Here is a 16,190-nt window from a genome sequence, read left to right as displayed (position 1 = left end):
TCAACAGTGCCGCGTGTCCGCCTGTAACCTACTGTATCTACCGTGGCCTCAGTGTTAGGGCTCGGCCAGGCAGGGCTTTATAAATGTATTAAATATATGAGGGCGGAGTCGGCGTGGCGAGGAGCTGTGCGCAGCGCCGAGCACGAGCCGGGCGGGCAGTCGCGCTGTGAAGCCGGATTTATGGTTCCGCGTTAAATCGACGCAGAGCTTACGCCGTAGGTTACGCGGAGACGCGCACCGTACGATGCGCGTACCGCGTACCTTACGGCGTAGGTTCTGCGTTGGTGTAACGCTGAACCATAAATCAGCCTTAAACCACCTGCAGCCCGTCAGCTCTCCGGAGAAGTTACAGAGCGGCTGCGAGTTGCTGGTTCGTTTTGTTAACTCTGTGAGCTTTATTGGTTTGTTTGTTAGTTTGCTGGTGGTTTTTTTTTCTCTCTGTGATTTTTGAGTTATTTATGAAGACGTTCTGAGTTCCCTGTGAGCAGTAGCCTACTCGAGGTGAGGGGGGATGAAATAAAAAACGGTCAAAATCATCCCCTCCTGAAATAAAAACAGTCCAAATCATCCCCCCTGTAAAACTGTCATCCCTCCTTTCCATCCCTTATGTCATTTCATCAATGAATGTGGTTTTACTGCTATTTCAACATTTAGAGTCATTACCAGAAAAATAACTTATTTGACAATTTTCACCTGTTTCAAGTAAATTTTCACTTGAAATAAGTAGAAAAATCTGCCAGTGGAACAAGATTTATCTTCTTATTACAAGCAAAAAAATCTTGTTCCCCTGGCAGATTTTTCTACTTATTTCAAGTGAAAAATCTACTTGAAACAGGTGAAAATTGTTGTTTTTTCCAGTGATGAGTCTTGTTTTAAGTGTAATGAGATTTTTTTTACTAAAATGAGACATTTTAACTAGAAATAAGACAAATATTCTTGTTAAGATTGTGAGTTTTTGCAGTGATCCATGTTACTTATCCTGTGAAGGACAGAGTCATATTGATAAGTTCAGAAAAGTGTTTTTTATTGTTGTGTTTTGATGTATTTGATGTAAGCCCAGTGGATATTTAAAGCTTACAGAAGGCTGCATTTAACTGCTGCTATGTCATTCCTGCAGTATTTCTGCAGCTGTTTTGGTCAGTGCTATTATTTGTAATATATTATATTATTTGTAATCAGCACAAATTATCTGTCCCCATATGATAAAATCCACCATCCCCCCTGATTGTTTTTTACAACTCTAGTACTGCCTGTGAGGAAGGTTTTTTGTTCCCTGTGGGAGTTTTTCTGTGTTTTTCTATTAAACTACGCCTCGTTTTGCCTAAAGTTTAACCCGGTTTGGTGTCGTGTGATTGGGTTCAGAGAGAACGACCCATGTGTAGACGTGTTAAAGAGGTAAAGACACAGATTTGTTTTCTTTATTGTTGTAATCTGTGCTTTAAATAAATCTGGCAATGTTTATTGTAAAACAGACTGATTTATTGCTTGTGTAGTTGAAAAATACATGAGAACAGGACCTTGAAAAAAATAATCGCATATTAAATCGCAATCGCAATATTGAGGAAAAAAATCGCAATTAGATTATTTTCAAAAATCGTTCAGCCCTAGTCTGGGCCAATGTTATTTTGTGTGTGCGTAATAAACAACTAGCACGTTTATATTTTGCATTTTGTTTTCTTACTGTACCGAAAATGAACTGAACCGTGACCTCTTTGTGTACCGTTACACCCCTAATATATATATATATATATATATATGTATATATATATATATATATATATATATATATATATATATATACATACATACATACACACACACATATATATACCGTATTTTCTGGACTATAAGCCGCACCTGTATATAAGCCGCATCCACTTTATTTAAAAAAAAAGATATTTAGCTGCAGATATTTCTGTTGTTAGATTAGATATTTACTACATGTACAGAAGGATTCTGAACTGTAAATGATGTACATGTTTGTACCTAAATAGATCTTTCCTAACAGTGTCTTTTAACACGGCAGCAACTTTGCCGATTAAAACGGGACAGAACCAAGAGAAAATAACCAGTATTTATTTATCTATTTATCTGTTTGAAATCTGCTTCTACTTCTATCTGCTAAAGAAGAAGTAGCGTATTCTTCTTTGCATTTATTTTGTCTTAGTTTTAATTCTAATTCCGGTTAGAGCGCCCCGAGTGGTGGAAGAAAAATCCACAGAATAGCTGCACCTTTGTATAAGCTGCTGGTTGAAAACCTATGAAAAAAGTAGCGGCTTATAGTCCAGAAAATACAGTATATATATATATATATATATATATATGTATATATATATATATATATATATATATATACATATACATACATACATACATACATACATACATACATACATACACACACACACACACACACACACACACACACACACACACACACACACACACACACACACACACACACACACACACACACACACACACACACACACACACACACACACACACACACACACACACACACACACACACACACACACACACACACACACACACACACATATATATATACATACATACATACATACATATATATATATATATATATATATATATATATATATAAAATAAATATATATGATATATTAAAAAGTCAAACATGGTATTAACCATTGATATAAATGCAGAAAATAAATAAATGTAATGCTTTAGGCACCAGGAGGATCCTGGTTCTGACCCGGTACCAGGAGGATCCTGACCCGGTACCAGGGGCTCCTACCTTGGCGGGGCGGGGCCCTCCGGGCCCTGAACTTCTCCGGGGAGTTCCTGCAGACCTGGTCCTTCTCCAGGGCCGTTCCCAGCAGCAGGGCGGGTTTCTGCTGGGGGTACGGGCTGCTGAGCAGGGGGAACCAGCGGGGCTCCTGGGGGAAACAGAACCAGAACCAGAACTGTTAGACCTGGAACCAGCGGGGCTCCTGGAACCAGAACCAGAACTGTTAGAGCTGGAGAACTGGACCAGGAACCAGAACCAGAACTGTTAGAGCTGGAGAACCGGACCAGGAACCACAACCAGAACTGTTAGAGCGGTAGAACTGGACCAGGAACTAGAACCAGAACTGTTAGAGCAGGGGGAACCAGCGGGGCTCCTGGGGGAACAGAACCACAACCAGAACTGTTAGAGCTGGAGAACCGGACCAGGAACCAGAACCAGAACTGTTAGAGCTGGAGAACTGGACCAGGAACCAGAACCAGAACTGTTAGAGCGGTAGAACCGGACCAGGAACCAGAACCAGAACCAGAACTGTTAGAGCTGGAGAACTGGACCAGGAACCAGAACCAGAACTGTTAGAGCGGTAGAACCGGACCAGGAACCACAACCAGAACCAGAACTGTTAGAGCGGTAGAACTGGACCAGGTCCTGGAACCAGAACCAGACCTGGATTCACTGAAAGCATCGCAGGCTCGCATCACGCATGCGGCTCTGGAGCCGCGGGTTGCTGATCCCTGGTCCACAGCGTCAATTTGAAGTTGAAAAATCTCAACTTTATGCAAATGAGCCGAGGCAGCGTCCAATCACAGACCGGGATTCCCAAAGCAAGAACCTCAATGCAGATTGTACTTTCATGTACTCACAAACGTTCACTCATTCACATGCTACAGGAGCAGAGCTGTCACTAACACACTTGTTTCATCAGGAATTAATATATTTCATCCAGCAAAATGACATTTTTGCTGATTTGACTGCCGTTTTTACCTGAACTGCTCATGTGAAACAGTAACTGACGGTCCCAACGGTTTTATTTGCTACATTGATCCAACGCAAAATAATTAAAAACCGTTATTAATCACAAACACATGTTATGACCAAACCTGGACCCACTTTTTTCTCAACATTTTCACTTTTTCACTTTTTTTTACTTTTCTCTCCACATTTAGATTTTTTTCTCGACATTTTGACTTTTTTCTCCACATTTTGACTTTTTCTCTCCACATTTTGACCTTTTTCCTCAACATTTCAACTGTTTTCTCAACATTTCAACTTTTTTCTCCACATTTTGACTTTTTTCTCAACATTTCAACTGTTTTCTCAACATTTCAACTTTTTCTCTCCACATTTTGACTTTTTCTCTCCACATTTTGACTTTTTCTCTCCACATTTTGACTTTTTCTCTCCACATTTTGACTTTTTCTCTCCACATTTTGACTTTTTCTCTCCACATTTTGACTTTTTTCTCTCCACATTTTGACTTTTTTCTCTCCACATTTTGACTTTTTTCTCAACATTTTGACTTTTTCTCTCCACATTTTGACTTTTTCCTCCACATTTTGACTTTTTTCTCAACATTTCAACTGTTTTCTCAACATTTCAACTTTTTCTCTCCACATTTTGACTTTTTCTCTCCACATTTTGACTTTTTCTCTCCACATTTTGACTTTTTTCTCTCCACATTTTGACTTTTTTCTCTCCACATTTTGACTTTTTTCTCAACATTTTGACTTTTTCTCTCCACATTTTGACTTTTTCCTCCACATTTTGACTTTTTTCTCAACATTTCAACTGTTTTCTCAACATTTCAACTTTTTTCTCCACATTTTGACTTTTTTCTCAACATTTCAACTTTTTTCTCAACATTTCAACTTTTTTCTCCACATTTTGACTTTTTTCTCAACATTTCAACTTTTTTCTCCACATTTTGACTTTTTTCTCTCCACATTTTGACTTTTCCTCTCCACATTTTGACTTTTTCTCTCCACATTTTGACTTTTTCTCTCCACATTTTGACTTTTTCTCTCCACATTTTGACTTTTTCTCTCCACATTTTGACTTTTTCTCTCCACATTTTGACTTTTTCTCTCCACATTTTGACTTTTTTCTCTCCACATTTTGACTTTTTTCTCTCCACATTTTGACTTTTTTCTCCACATTTTGACTTTTTCTCTCCACATTTTGACTTTTCTCTCCACATTTTGACTTCTTTCTCCACATTTCGACTTTTTTCTCCACATTTTGACTTTTTTCTCCCCATTTTGACTGTTTCCTCAACATTTTGACTGTTTCCTCAACATTTCAGCTGTTTTCTCCCCCTCACCTGCCGTTTCTCCTGCACGGATCTCAGGTCCAGGACGATGTAGCCGACGCTCTCCCTCCTCCTGCTGGCGGGGTCCAGGGACCAGCACTGGAGCTTGATGGGGGTTCTCTGCAGCCTGGGGGTCAAAGGTCAGGGTTAAACAGCACTGGAGCTTGATGGGGGTGTCGCTACCTTATTTGAGTCCCTACCCTATTTGAGTCACACATGCGCAGTCGCGTCCAACATCGTCGGCCATCTTGGAAAGCCAAATACGGCAACACCACTTGGACAAACGATATACATAAAAATAAAACCCTCCATAGTATGTTATAAAAACGAAATAAAAAATTATATAACATCTATAAAGGTACTATCAAAAGAAAATCAGTCTAAGTTACAATCTTGCTACGCTTAAACACTTTTGTTGAAATGTAAACCCCTGTGATTATTTTATTTTGTGAGTAACTTGTACCACTTGGACAAACTGTCAAGTGCGCATGCGCCACTTTTCGCTGTCCACGCTACCGCGCATGCGCCACTTTTCGCTGTCAGTGGAGTGTTGTCATAGAGAGTGTTCAGTCAGTGTAGAAATAGAGATCGTTGTCATAGAGAGTGTTGAGAGTGTTGTCGTAGAGAGTGTTGAGAGTGTTGAGAGTGTTGTCGTAGAGAGTGTTGAGAGTGTTGAGAGTGTTGTCGTAGAGAGTGTTGAGAGTGTTGAGAGTGTTGTCGTAGAGAGTGTTGAGAGTGTTGAGAGTGTTGTCGTAGAGAGTGTTGAGAGTGTTGTCGTAGAGAGTGTTGAGAGTGTTGTCGTAGAGAGTGTTGAGAGTGTTGAGAGTGTTGTCGTAGAGAGTGTTGAGAGTGTTGTCGTAGAGAGTGTTGAGAGTGTTGTCGTAGAGAGTGTTGAGAGTGTTGTCGTAGAGAGTGTTGAGAGTGTTGAGAGTGTTGTCGTAGAGAGTGTTGAGAGTGTTGTCGTAGAGAGTGTTGAGAGTGTTGTCGTAGAGAGTGTTGAGAGTGTTGAGAGTGTTGTCGTAGAGAGTGTTGAGAGTGTTGTCGTAGAGAGTGTTGAGAGTGTTGTCGTAGAGAGTGTTGAGAGTGTTGTCGTAGAGAGTGTTGAGAGTGTTGAGAGTGTTGTCGTAGAGAGTGTTGAGAGTGTTGTCGTAGAGAGTGTTGAGAGTGTTGTCGTAGAGAGTGTTGAGAGTGTTGTCGTAGAGAGTGTTGAGAGTGTTGTCGTAGAGAGGGTTGTCATTACCCGATCATTCATTAAAATGATCGACTTTAGTTTTTTCCATCAGCTCCATGCCTACATGGAATCAGGAAAGTTCCATCCCAGTTTGGGAAAGGCTGAAAAATGGAAGATTACTCGTTCTGTGAGTAATTACATCTTGAAAGGTAATTTGGCTATCATGCTTAGCTATGCTTGCTAAAAATAATATAAATATTTTTTGCATCAATACCCTTTGTAGCAGACCTTGGATTTGAAGAAAGGTAGAGAGTCTCGACTGATGCGTAAGGTTTGTTTATTGAAGTCGCATCCAGAATCATGCCGACAGAGTCCTTACGACACCGTGAAAACTATATAGAAAAAGGATACAAACAATTCATAAAACTAGTTTCCACAGCGCGTATAAAAAACTCATGAATGAAACTGACCTTAATTTAATTATACAATGTTAAAAACATGCACAACTATATCGAATTGTCATAGGAAACAACCAGAAAACAAAAACAAACATCGCACCGCGCTGCGCTCTCCAAGGAAAGCGAAACAAACAAACTGGTTTCCTCTCGCACAAACAGAGCAGACCCTGAAAAGGTGATTTTCTGTTCGTCACCATCAACACCAAAAATGTATGGACTGACCGGGACAGAGCCTCAGATGACAAAAAACCCAATCCTGTATGACAGGCCCGGGGAAGTTCTACGGTGTACCCGGCTGCCACGAAGCCAGCTGATCATCAAAGCCGCGGGGCCGCCCACCGGACCCTTTTTTTTTTTTTACATTTATACATTTTTTTAAAGGGTTACACACAGTACTGGAGTTGAGGGGGGATGGTATCCCCCCTGAAATAAAAACGGTCCAAATCATCCCCCCTGAAATAAAAACGGTCCAAATCATCCCCCCTGTAAAACTGCCATCCCTCCTTTCCATCCCTTATGTCATTTCATCAATGAATGTGGTTTAACTGCTATTTCAACATTTAGAGTCATCACCAGAAAAATAACTTGTTATTTGACAATTTTCACCAGTTTCAAGTACATTTTCACTTGAAATAAGTAGAAAAATCTGCCAGTGGAACAAGATTTATCTTCTTATTACAAGCAAAAAAAAATCTTGTTCCACTAGCAGATTTTTCTACTTATTTCAAGTGAAAATCTACTTGAAACAGGTGAAAATTGTTGTTTTTTCCAGTGATGAGTCTTGTTTTAAGTGTAATGAGATTTGTTTACTAAAATGAGACATTTTATCAAGTGTGAGAGGGTTTGAGGGCTCCAAATGGTATAAATAAGTAGACAGACACCGAGAGAGACAGACAGAGAGACGGAGATGTTTGTTCAGTATATTATGTTAGAGTTTGTATTAATCAAAGAAAATGTATTCTACACAGATAGCCGACTGTTTTACATTGGCCCAAATAAGCACTACATGCGGCTGGTGGTCATGTCTGAGGAGGAAAAGGTGCTGCTCTGAAGGAGTGCCACAACCAGCCAGGCACAGGAAACCACAATGGTGTCAGAGGCAGAAACCGTGTGGTGGCTGGATACTACTGGCCTACCATCACAGAGGACGTTACTGATTGGGTAAGGCAAGGTTTGCAATGTGGACCATAGAACTTCCAACTATATTTTTATTTCAAGAAAAAACTAACTGACATGAGATATCTATTCATGTACATTGACCTCTGTTTCAGGTCAGTTGCTGTCACCAATGCCAGTTGAATGATCAAATGAAAACAGTGGCACCAGTGCTACATTCCATCAAGGTAGTGTTGAACACCAGTGACCACTTAAAGTATACAATGTTCTCTTCAACATGTGTCTGTTCTCTGTTAAACTATAGTTACTGTTATAATTAATTGACTTGTGACACTGTGATCAACTATACACATTTATATTTACAGGTGAAAGAAAACTGGAGTGTGCTTGGGATGGATCTAATCGGCCCATTACAGGAGACAGCACGCCAGAACAAATACATTCTGACCATGACAGATTTATTCAGCAAGTTTGTTGTTGCTGAACCTCTAAAATCCAAGTCAGCTGTGGAGGTTTCAGCTGCAGTGACTGCAAAATTCTACACATTTGGCATGGTCAGCAAAGTTATAACTGACCAGGGAAGGGAGTTTGTGAATGAGGTATGATAAATACAGTATCATATAAACTGTTGATCATTGTTGTTTCAGGCGATGTCAGACTTTGTGTGTGTGTGTGTGTGTGTGTGTGTATTTTTACAGCTCAACAGTGAGATCTTCACACTGCTGAACATCAAACATGCCGTAGCAAATGCCTACCACCCCCAAACCAATGGGCAGGTAAACATGGATACATGTTTTTCAATGAATGAATGGATGTTACGTAGACATTGCATAATATGTGTGTAAGAGGTATATAAATCTGCAATTCACATCGTCAATGTACAGGATGAACGTACAAATCAGAACATAAAACGTGCTCTCCGGCGCTATGTTAACGATTACCACAACGACTGGGACATTCACCTGCAAGCTGTGGTGTATGGTATAAATACCGCCAAGCAGGTGTGTTTCTTACTACACAATCACTAATGCTATTAACTTTGCATCTTGAGGAATGTCACATTGTTTTCTACTGTGAACTTTTATGAGTAGAGCTCCACGAAGTACACCCCGTTCTTCCTTTTTTTCAACCGCCACCAACTCCTTCCTGAGGTTCTCAACGCTTGTCCCATGGGAGACCAATTTGAGGTTGGAGACCCAGAGGATGACCTGGAAGTTAGGATTAGGAAAATAGCAGACTTAAATGAAAAGGTAGTGAGGCACAAAGGTCATGTATTGAAGTTATTGTATTTATGTGTTTCATGTTACTTACTTTATTTGGTGCTTTGGTGGATAGGTTCTGGGCAACATAGAAAAGGCCCAGGAGAAACAAAAAAAAGGTTTTGCTGCACGCAAGAGGAAGGGCTGTAAAACAGCCAATATCACCACAGGTGATGAGATTCTCCTGTCTGCTGAGCCAAAAAGGCAGCGGTTGGGGCATGGCCTGAAAAATATACATCAAGGCCCCTACAAAGTCCTTGGTATATCTGAGAAAGGTGTGGCCACCATAAAAAAGAACAGTGGGTCCTCCTTGCAGAAGGTGAACATCAATCGCCTGAGGCCATACTACAGACAGAAACGTAAGTGTTCGTTCAGTATACTGCTAGTGTAGTCATTATATTCATCATTGAATTGGTAAATGTCCTCAAAGTCATATTATTCAGAATACAAAAGAACGACTATTTTCGACATTCATAATGTCTGCAATGCTCTATATTTGTTTTCAGATGCACCAACTGAGAGGAGGAGTTGTGTGCAGAACGAGCATCCATACGCTCTTTCTGGTCCACAGCAAGAGCATCCATATGCTGCTTCGGGTCCAAAGTGGGAGAAGCACTTGGGCCCTCTTCAGCATCAGCTCGTAAGCATTGTAAGATAGAAATTCCATGTCTTCTGTGTATGAAGTCATCACAAGGACTGTTTTTTTTTTTTCTTTGTAGCTTGAATATATCCTGGACAGAACTCATCCAGCTGGCGAGTTAATTGTCAAAGACGGCAAAACCTGCCTCACAAGAGAGGACTTCTGGGGTCTTGGTTGGAGCCAATGTTTGGAGGCTAACGTGAGTGTATTTTGTATACTGTTTCTCTATGTAGATAGATCTTTATTTGTCATTCTGACAGATGGAATTTTGTAGCAATGGCTCAAAAAAGTGCTGATATCAAAATAACAGGGGAAATTAAATAATCAAACAAAACTAAAAAACTTAATGTAAAGCTAATATTGCTTAATCTGCAATATTGGCTTTTATAATCTGCTTTGATTTACAGATTGGGAATGCTTGTCTGAAGGTGGTTGGAGAGGCAGCAATGAGACATGTATGTTTGAACCTTTTTTCTTGTAATGGGATTCACTGCACTGCATTTGACTAACTTGTGATAATGTTGGTTTCATTTTGTTTAAATATTCAAACCATCAGGGAGAAGCTGTTCACATTGTGGATCTCTATGTTGTTCCCACATGGAAAAACACAGACCCATTCCTGTCTTTGCCGGTGAGTTGTCTGCCCATTGTAAATGTACAAAATGTGTATCTGCCATTTTGTCTTACTAAACCACTATTTTTCTAATACTACCAGGACAACTTGGAGAGTAAGGATCTCATCCTATTCCCTGCTTGGAGTAGGCAGCAATCTGCAGCAGACCACTATCTCCTCTGTGTTGAGTGTTATTTAAAAAAAAAAAAAAAAAAAAAAAAAAGTCACGACTCATTTTTATCAAAACGTTAGTGTAGGTGTTAGTGGATTGTATTGACATTGTTGCCTTTAAATGATCCATTGCAGGCATTATTGGTAGCAAAGAGGGAGATCCTGTACCTTGATTCTCTGCGTCCTGATGGGTTTGGAGATGAGGCCTACAAAACTGTCTTTAGGTTCCGATTTATACATTAATTAATGTTGGCTTTGTTCTATGGCCGTTGTTCTCAGACTACGTGTTCCACAAGTGGTCTTGTTCTGATACCACAGATTCCAAAGTAGCCTTGTTCTATGGCTACTATAGTTCCATAATTAGCCTTGTTGGCAGGCTAAAGGAGTGATCATTAAATCAGATATGTAATGTTAATACTCTTGGGGTTTCTTTTTTTCTCTTTCTTGAATTGCCAGGCAAATCGCCAGCCGCATTGATGCGAGACCATGGACAGAGAGGACAGGAGGAGACCTTGAAGTAAGTCTGTATCCCTGAGCCATGTATGTGTCATGACATTACAACTGATTGTTATATCCTCAACAAAACATAGTTGTAATACAAGCATTTTACAATTCAATTTCAACAGAATTTCCCAACACAAACCACTGGGAATACCTGTGGTATTTTCATGCTGATGGTAAGCCATGTTGTCTACCTAAAAAAGGAATTAAATATTCATTGTAAGTATAAATGTAACATGTTAATTTGTATTACACAGTATGCCCTCTGCCTGAGCACTTCCGCCCCAATGGTATTCACAGAGGTACTGTTATTTCTGTCCTATTGTCAAAATTGCATTATAAAGCTGTTTATTTGTAGATTGACTTTTTCTTCTTTTTTTTTTTTAGACTGACATGCCACTAATGAGAAAATGGTGGTGTGTAGAGCTCATGGAGAGATTTGGGATAGAGGGGTATGCATCGCATCAAAGAAAAAAAATCACATCTTTACTTTGTGGGGTGCTATAGTCTAAAGGATGTTATGCAATTTTTCCAAAGGCATGGCCAGAGGTTTGCTTACTGGACCAGCGAGGCATCCAGTCTGTTGAGGGGGGAACTTGACCCTGTCTTCAGGGTTCCAAAATCCTCTGGCCAACCACAGCCCGGATTGCACTGACTGATGACACTGACTCAATGGATCCCCTGCTGTTTGTGTTTGATTTGTATGAAGATATGGACCTCTTCCAAAACATGGCAGACAAGGAGGATCTTAAGATCTGCTGCATGTTCCTCGGCCAATAAATGTGTTTTTCTGAGCTGTCTGTTTCCTCCATTGTTATCAATTTCATAAAGCACAGCTAAACTGTATACATTTACATAACAATCACATTCTTTGGTAAAAATGTTTGGTTCATGTTCAAGATGGAATTCTATGGTCTTTCAAAGTTACAAAATAAAAGTACACAAAGTAATAGTGTGTCATGTCACAGCAAACAGAGGCATGCATACCACAGTTTTAATATGTCTGCATCAAAACAGCTGAGGAAGTCCATCCAGTGAAATGGCTGGAGTACAGGAAACAGTTTGGGGGGGCGGAGGGGCTGGGACAGAGCTAGAAAGGGTGATACCCTTGTCTGTATAAAAATATAAGAGTGCACATCAGATAAATCCTGGCCTTTTTTCATTACCAATACTTTTATAGGAAATCCAAATCCAGCTCTATGAATGTAACATGATTGTAATGTTAATGTGTTAGTTTATACCATTCCCAACTGAAAAAATATGAACATATGCATCTCTCTCTATATGATCATATCTAAACACACACACTATATGTACATACTACTCACAATAAGTTAGGGATATTGTGAGAGACAATTTTTATTGTCTACATTTTTGGGGTAATAAACTAATGAAAATGGTGTTTCTTCTCATTCATCATTAGTAATATCAAAGGGAACTTTTACTTATTTCATTAAAATTCAGACCAAATAGGAAAAGCAATCATGTAAATAATAATATCCCGTAGTGTATAATATCAAAGGGAATTTTTACTTATTTCATTAAAATTCAGACCAAATAGGAAAAGCAATCATGTAAATAATAATATCCCGTAGTGTATATGTAATATCAAAGGGAACTTTTACTTATTTCATTAAAATTCAGACCAAATAGGAAAAGCAATCATGTAAATAATAATATCCCTAACTCAGTGGTGTAAAGCACTGTGTTACTTAACTTATTCTGTAGTTTGTCCAAGTGGTGTTGCCGTATTTGGCTTTCCAAGATGGCCGACGACGTTGGACGCGACTGCGCATGTGTGACTCAAATCGGGTAGGGACTCAAATAAGGTAGCGACAGGGGGTTCTCTGCAGCCTGGGGGTCAAAGGTCAGGGTTAAACCAGCACTGGAGCTTGATGGGGGTTCTCTGCAGCCTGGGGGTCAAAGGTCAGGGTTAAACCAACACTGACTGTAAACCGGCGTCTACAGGTTTGACAGATGTAAATTTCAGACTTTAATACAATTTTCTCACTAAATTTAAGACCAAAAAGACACAAGCTGCGTCTGAAATCCCCTCCTTCCTCCTAACGAGCAGCAAAAACAATATGTGAGATTTTTTAGTGCGTAGAAACATTAGAACGTACTCACTAGTATGTACTATCCATACTCTAGTATGTACTATCCATACTCACTAGTATGTACTATCCATACTCAGTAGTATGTACTATCCATACTCATTCTGGAGAAATGTATTAGTGTGGATTGATGGATACTAGCCGAGCAGAAACTTCCCACAATGCAATGCAGCGGTGTTTGGTTGCTAAGTGATACATATAATAATGTAATTACATGTAATATTACATGTAATGTAATATTAAGTATAATGATATTATTATATAATATTATATATAATGTCATCTTGTTTGGACCAGGACAAACGGGAAAGAGCGGAGCTGCTACTGCTGCTGTTACCATGGTAACAACTCCCCCTCCCAACGGCAGGAAATGCCGTGTGTCTCTGAGTAGTACGTCTGAAACTACTGATATTCACACAAAAGTGTGCCCAACTTAACTTTACTTTTTATTACATACTGTTTAGTCTGGCATTTCAGACGCACCGCTAGACTTTTTTTTTCTTTACTTTGGGCCGCAGCGTCACGTGACCCCTGCGTGACCCCTGCGTGACCCCTGACCCCGGCTAACCTGTGTCGGTGCAGCGTGACCCCTGACCCCTGTGTGACCCCTGACCCCGGCTAACCTGTGTCGGTGCAGCGTGACCCCTGACCCCTGTGTGACCCCTGACCCCGGCTAACCTGTGTCGGTGCAGCGTGACCCCTGACCCCTGCGTGACCCCTGACCCCGGCTAACCTGTGTCGCTGCAGCGTGACCCCTGACCATGGATGTATTAAATAACTGGATAGGAGATAGGAAAATGGCCGCCGTTCATTTCAATGCATTCTGCTCAGCGGCGCATACGCTGAAAAGTTCCTGACTTCCGGGTTTACTTCCGCGTTAACGGGCCCATAGAGCATGCTCAGTTGAGTCACCTCCCATGATGCTCTGGGGCCTCCCATCATGCCCCGGGGCAATGACGCGAATATTAATATAATATGTATTAATATAATATCTTAATTAATGTATATTATTACATGTATAGCATTACATATATTATTAATGTATTAATATAATATAATTATATAATATATATTAATATAATATATAAATTAATGTATATTATTACATGTATAGTATTACATATATTATTAATGTATTAATATAATATAATTATATAATATATATTAATATAAACATCCGTGGAATGCACAGACACGGCTGTGACGTCAGCCGTGACGTCACGCCCAGAAAGAAACTTTTCTTTGACTTTTCTGGCCGTTATAAAACATTTTTGACGGATATAAAGTCCATGACTTAAAAATATAGAATACAAAGATTAGTAATTGCCGGTGATTACAGCTGGAGGTTCCTGTGAACAGTTTTAGAGGACGATCTTTTACTATTGCGGTCTATGGGAAAAAAGCTTTCTGGGTCCCATGGGGTTTTCTGTTGCAGTACCGCGGCTGGACACTGGGGGAAACCGGCGTGCCTTCTGAGTGAGAGACCAGGGGGGCTGCCCCTGACCTGTGTCGTGCTGCGTGACCCCTGACCCCGGCTAACCTGTGTCGGTGCAGCGTGACCCCCGCGTGACCCCTGACCCCGGCTAACCTGTGTCGGTGCAGCGCGCGGCGGTCCAGCTCCCATGCTAGCTCCGTGTTGAACTGCGGCGTCTCCACATGATCCACCGGGTCGGTGCTGAGCTGCTCCCCGTCGAAGCTGGAGGTCACGGTGAGGGAGACACGGGGGAGACGGGGGAAGTGACGGCCTGGGGGAGAAACACACATCACCGTCAGGGGGAGACGGGGGAGACGGGGGAAGTGACGGCCTGGGGGAGAAACAGAGGTCACCGTCAGGGGGAGACGGGGGAGAAACACACATCACCGTCAGGGGGAGACGGGGGAGAAACACAGATCACCGTCAGGGGGAGACGGGGGAGACGGGGGAAGTGACGGCCTGCAGGACGAGGACACGTTAATACAATAAATATGTTCAGTTTAGGGCTGAAACGATTCCTCGAATAATTCCAGTAATTCATTACAAAAAATGATGGAGGAATCTTCTCTGCCTCCAGGAATGGTTTAATTTTGCAGCTCAAAGCATCGTGTTTACCCGGACTACGTTTAACGCGGCACAACGCGCTGACGCCGCGCACGTTAAAGGAAGAAGAAAGAGGAGGAAATGTTTGGTTTGTAACATCATGCTCAGACATGAAAAATGTTTTCTTACCTTTAAACATATTTAAAGGCAAACACAGTTATTCTGGTGTGCAACAAAACATTCCTTTTTTGGGTTAAAACTAAAAAATTCCAAAAATTATTTGTATGAAATAAATAACTAAGAAATAAATAACTCAAATTTGCCTGTCAATATCCATTTAAAGTGCAAAAAAAGAAATAAATTCAACAGTGCATGTGTGAATTAAATGAGGCGGCTACTGGGATTAAAGTTCACCGGGCGAAAATGTAATAATGGGGGGGGGGAATAAAAATAAAAATAAAAATCAATCTATCTTTAGACATACAAATCGATTTTTAAGAGAATTGATTTAGAATTAGAAAATCGATTTTTTCAACACAGGCCTGTATACAACTCCTGTCAAATTAAATAAATATAACCTGACAATTAATAATAATAATATAATAATAATAATAATCAATTTTATTTATAGAGCGCTTTTGAAAGATCTCAAAGACGCTTCACAGACACAAAGATAAAACATTGAGATCAAGAAAATTAAAAATTAAAAACCACAGGATAAGAAAAAGATAAGAGATAAAAGATAAGATAAAGGATAAAAAACAAATCAAAATCATCGTCATCATCACAATCAATAATTCAATCAAAGTAGCCACAAATAGTACAGTGCTTAAACTTTTTCCATCAACTGATTTGCCTAGAAATTGGCTTGAAATTGGACTGATTGTGATTAATTAGTGATTAGGATTGTGGTCGTACGTGACGTCACCAGGTCTGGACCAAGACTCTGTCAGCACGTTCTAGTAGATTTTTATAGTGTATATATCATATATTATAGTACTCTGTCAGCACGTTATAGTAGATTTTTATAGTGTATATATCATATATTATAG

The 16,190-nt window shown here is 40.1% G+C and overlaps 1 protein-coding gene and 1 long non-coding RNA gene across 2 annotated transcripts in view; one reads left to right on the top strand and one right to left on the bottom strand.

Annotated features, from left to right (window-relative positions):
* The window catches only part of cep120 (centrosomal protein 120), a 54,683-nt gene that overhangs the window by 37,264 nt on the left and 1,229 nt on the right, over nucleotides 1-16,190 (bottom strand). The window contains exons 2-4 of the mRNA XM_061729737.1: nucleotides 14,710-14,926; nucleotides 5,091-5,205; nucleotides 2,780-2,921 (exon numbers count right to left, since the gene is read on the bottom strand). Coding sequence (XP_061585721.1) covers nucleotides 2,780-2,921; nucleotides 5,091-5,205; nucleotides 14,710-14,926 — 474 coding nt within the window. The remainder of the gene's footprint in view (nucleotides 1-2,779; nucleotides 2,922-5,090; nucleotides 5,206-14,709; nucleotides 14,927-16,190) is intronic.
* Nucleotides 10,766-11,309, top strand: LOC133450870 (uncharacterized). Its single transcript, XR_009783126.1, has 3 exons — nucleotides 10,766-11,023; nucleotides 11,133-11,183; nucleotides 11,265-11,309. It is a non-coding gene; the product is annotated as an uncharacterized LOC133450870 (long non-coding RNA).

The sequence above is a fragment of the Cololabis saira genome, chromosome 9, assembly GCF_033807715.1.
Source record: "Cololabis saira isolate AMF1-May2022 chromosome 9, fColSai1.1, whole genome shotgun sequence".
Taxonomy (NCBI): domain Eukaryota; kingdom Metazoa; phylum Chordata; class Actinopteri; order Beloniformes; family Belonidae; genus Cololabis; species Cololabis saira.
This window is presented reverse-complemented; position numbering and strand designations above follow the sequence as displayed.